This window comes from Sphaeroforma arctica (genome assembly GCF_001186125.1).
Source record: "Sphaeroforma arctica JP610 unplaced genomic scaffold supercont1.561, whole genome shotgun sequence".
NCBI lineage: Eukaryota > Ichthyosporea > Ichthyophonida > Sphaeroforma > Sphaeroforma arctica.
The window spans coordinates 56,975-60,054 of NW_014039997.1; the positions used below are offsets into that span (position 1 = coordinate 56,975).

General features: G+C 40.0%; 1 protein-coding gene across 1 annotated transcript in view; it reads left to right on the plus strand.

The window, feature by feature from the left end:
- SARC_07244 (hypothetical protein) overlaps nucleotides 1–2,242 on the plus strand; it is a 3,535-nt gene extending 1,293 nt beyond the window's left edge. Inside the window, exons 3-5 of the mRNA XM_014298828.1 lie at nucleotides 357–494; nucleotides 1,085–1,405; nucleotides 1,845–2,242. Coding sequence (XP_014154303.1) covers nucleotides 357–494; nucleotides 1,085–1,405; nucleotides 1,845–2,006 — 621 coding nt within the window. The 3' untranslated portion in view covers nucleotides 2,007–2,242. The remainder of the gene's footprint in view (nucleotides 1–356; nucleotides 495–1,084; nucleotides 1,406–1,844) is intronic.
- Nucleotides 2,243–3,080: the final 838 nt, after the last annotated feature.

A 3,080-nucleotide genomic window follows, 5' to 3' on the forward strand; every position in this document is an offset into this window, starting at 1 on the left:
TATATATATATATATATATATATATANCAACTATATATATATATNTATANCCTACTATATATATATATATTATATAGATATATATATATATATATATATATATTGATCGATGATTATTTTCTTTTTATCAGGCATATGTCGTTTGTACGTCGGATTGTATGTTTGTGAGTTCGTTTTTGCTATCTACAATAATATTTGCGTGCACCGCGCTTAATGGTCTGTTTTAATCTAGATAGATACGGAAACACAGCTGCGTGTATTGGTTTCTGAAGTGCATCAAATCATAGGTTTGTTTGCCAATTTTCTAAGAATGAGCGTTCCTCAATATCTCGCTCATTTATCCATTGTCTCCACAGATCTCGGAATACTACTTAGCATGCAGTATGTCGGACATGAACTCGCATAAAAAGGCATTCATACTCACACCCGAGGAGATCGAGGCCGAGCAGGAACAACCAAAGAAGTACTCAGGAACCCTGGAGAAAGGAGTCAAGGTAAAATTTATTCGAAAGACCACTCCAATATCATTTTTTTCGGCGCAAAATAGAATCCATTATGTTGGTACCGTTATGCATAGTTATTGTTCCACGTGTTCGTTTTGAGCGTTCTATACTATACGGATTCGCATATAGACGATAACAATATCTTTCTCGTACGTAAATCGCCCATTATCTGCTAAGCAGATCTGCGTATGGCTCTTACTTTTTTTATTATAATTCTAGACGCGTGAACGAAATGCATCGTTATTGTCAAAAAGCTAGCTCAGCAAGCGAATCAAACTGTTTATAGCTTGTGTGGATGGACTAACTGTACAGTATTCGATCTAGTGTTTCGTCATGTATATAGGCGGTGCCTATGGATGCAAATTCGGATCAGACGTATGCATGGCTCCTTACACGAATATTCATAAATGTGTAGTGTTTTTTTTCTGTTTCAACAAAGACTGATGTTCTCAATGGATTGCTTAAATGTAAATCTTGATGGCCTACATGGAGTAAATACATCACTGTTCTGCAGTCAAGCATCGCCGGGTTCTCAATCATTCCGAAGCTGAACTAATACCATTATTTGCTCGCATCTGCAGAAAGTGTATCAGCAACTATTAAACACTGCCACCGAGGGCAACTGGAAGGGTATGGCAGAACTCTTCGCTCCACAGGGTGTCGTAAACTTTGGCCCAAAGTCCGCAACAGGAAATGATCAGATTACAGAGAACCTTCCTAAGTATATGAGACAACTGGGATTCCATCCTCTACCGAAGAGTACCAACTTTAAAAACTTCCGCGTTCTACCCAATCACTCTTTCGACTTCGAATTCGTGAGTGTGTGGATTGTTGCAGAAACTGAAGTTTGCAAAGCGGTCGTCGAGGGCACCGTGTTGGTGGAGATGGAGGATGCTGAGAAGGTATGTCGCGTATCTTTGATTCCGAATGCCCTATTAAAAAAAATAGTATGCGTTCGATTTGTTTAGTGGGGATATGCACGTGGCCTATGGTGTTCTAAGTGTACTCCATCATTGGTCTGCGTGCAAATATATGCTTCTTAATGCGCATGATTACGTTCTGTATATTGCATGTCTTGTCAGTGTAATGTTCTATGGAGATTCCTGTATTTTGCTAGTACAGTATAGCTATTTTCAGATGTAAATTCTTTGTAGCAATGTTTTATCGCGAGATCGCATTTTACACGAATCTGTAAATGAAAATATGGTGGTATTTTGCAGTGTAGTCCTTTACATAGATAGATTAGATGCGTGCGCAATATGCTTACAATTAGAAGGGCTGCACCATCAACCCATGCCAATCATGTTCTGTATCTAAGCCTCATTTTGTGTCACCTTGCAGATTAAGAAATACACAATGGTGTACTCGGAAGTACGTGCCAAGAAGGCCATCGAACTATGCCAGAAGGAAGATCGCGCTCTAAAGGCTGCGCGGGAATTAGACGTCGAGATGGACGGTGGCGAAGCAGAGGAGGAGCCGGAGAACTTAAAGCAAGAGCTATAAATGCAAGTGTACTCGATAAGCAGGATTGTCTGGATTTCACAAGATCTTCACCAGATCATTGTTGCAAAGCGCGGTTCATATACGTCTATCTAAGCGCACGAGTCTCATGTGTACCTATGGTCCAGAAGGATAGGGGTTTCAGGCCAAGCCACAACGCTTGAAATATTCGGGGGCGTCAAGTATCATAAAACAACAATAAACTCATACCACTACTGTTTTCGGCTGCACTAGTTGATATATGATTGTACAGTCTATACTGGTTGAAACGAGATTGTGATTGCGACTATATTACTATGATAATTGTGACAAAAAGTGAAGTAGAACGAAATGCGAGCGCTGAATTTGATATCAACTTCAAGTAAACCAATTCCATTTCAAGAACACGCTGAACAAACGCCACGGTATCCAAGAAAGCCATATAGTATCGTTCAAGCTGAACGGTGAGGATGTGAAGGAACATTCTGCCAGGCCAATGTGGGCAAAGAATGATCACTACATATTCAACCAAATTTGTAAGGCAACGATTTAAATGTCGTGCGAAGTGGCTGCCTGCGAATAAATTCGATATCTTTGATAAATTGATTCAGGAAGGCCTAGACAAGCACACACACATGCTCATGACACACAACGCTCATAAGCTCATCTATATATACACATATCAAAATCTACATGCATATGAATATAATATATATACATTTCATCTATATCAATGTGAATGAGCAGTGCATTCGCATAATTTCAACTGCGGTGTATTTTACAACCTCCATGGTTTGTGCTTTCAACGTGGAAGCACACAGCTGGGGCTTAATTCGATAGCGCCAAGAATGCCAGCCAAAAAAAGAGTCAAGACATTTGTCAGCACTCACAGCAGGGGACAGAACGTCCCCCCCCCTCTTCTTTTTCTAAAAGAAGAGTCAACGAATTGAATCACTTTACCTAGAGCGGCATAGCCATAGCTTGATAGCAGATACAGTGTTGCCATAGCCGTCTACAACTCTACATACGCGCGAGAATACAAATACATACATAAATAGCCTTCTCTAGAAAATATAAAAATACGCAAAGTATTTCCGG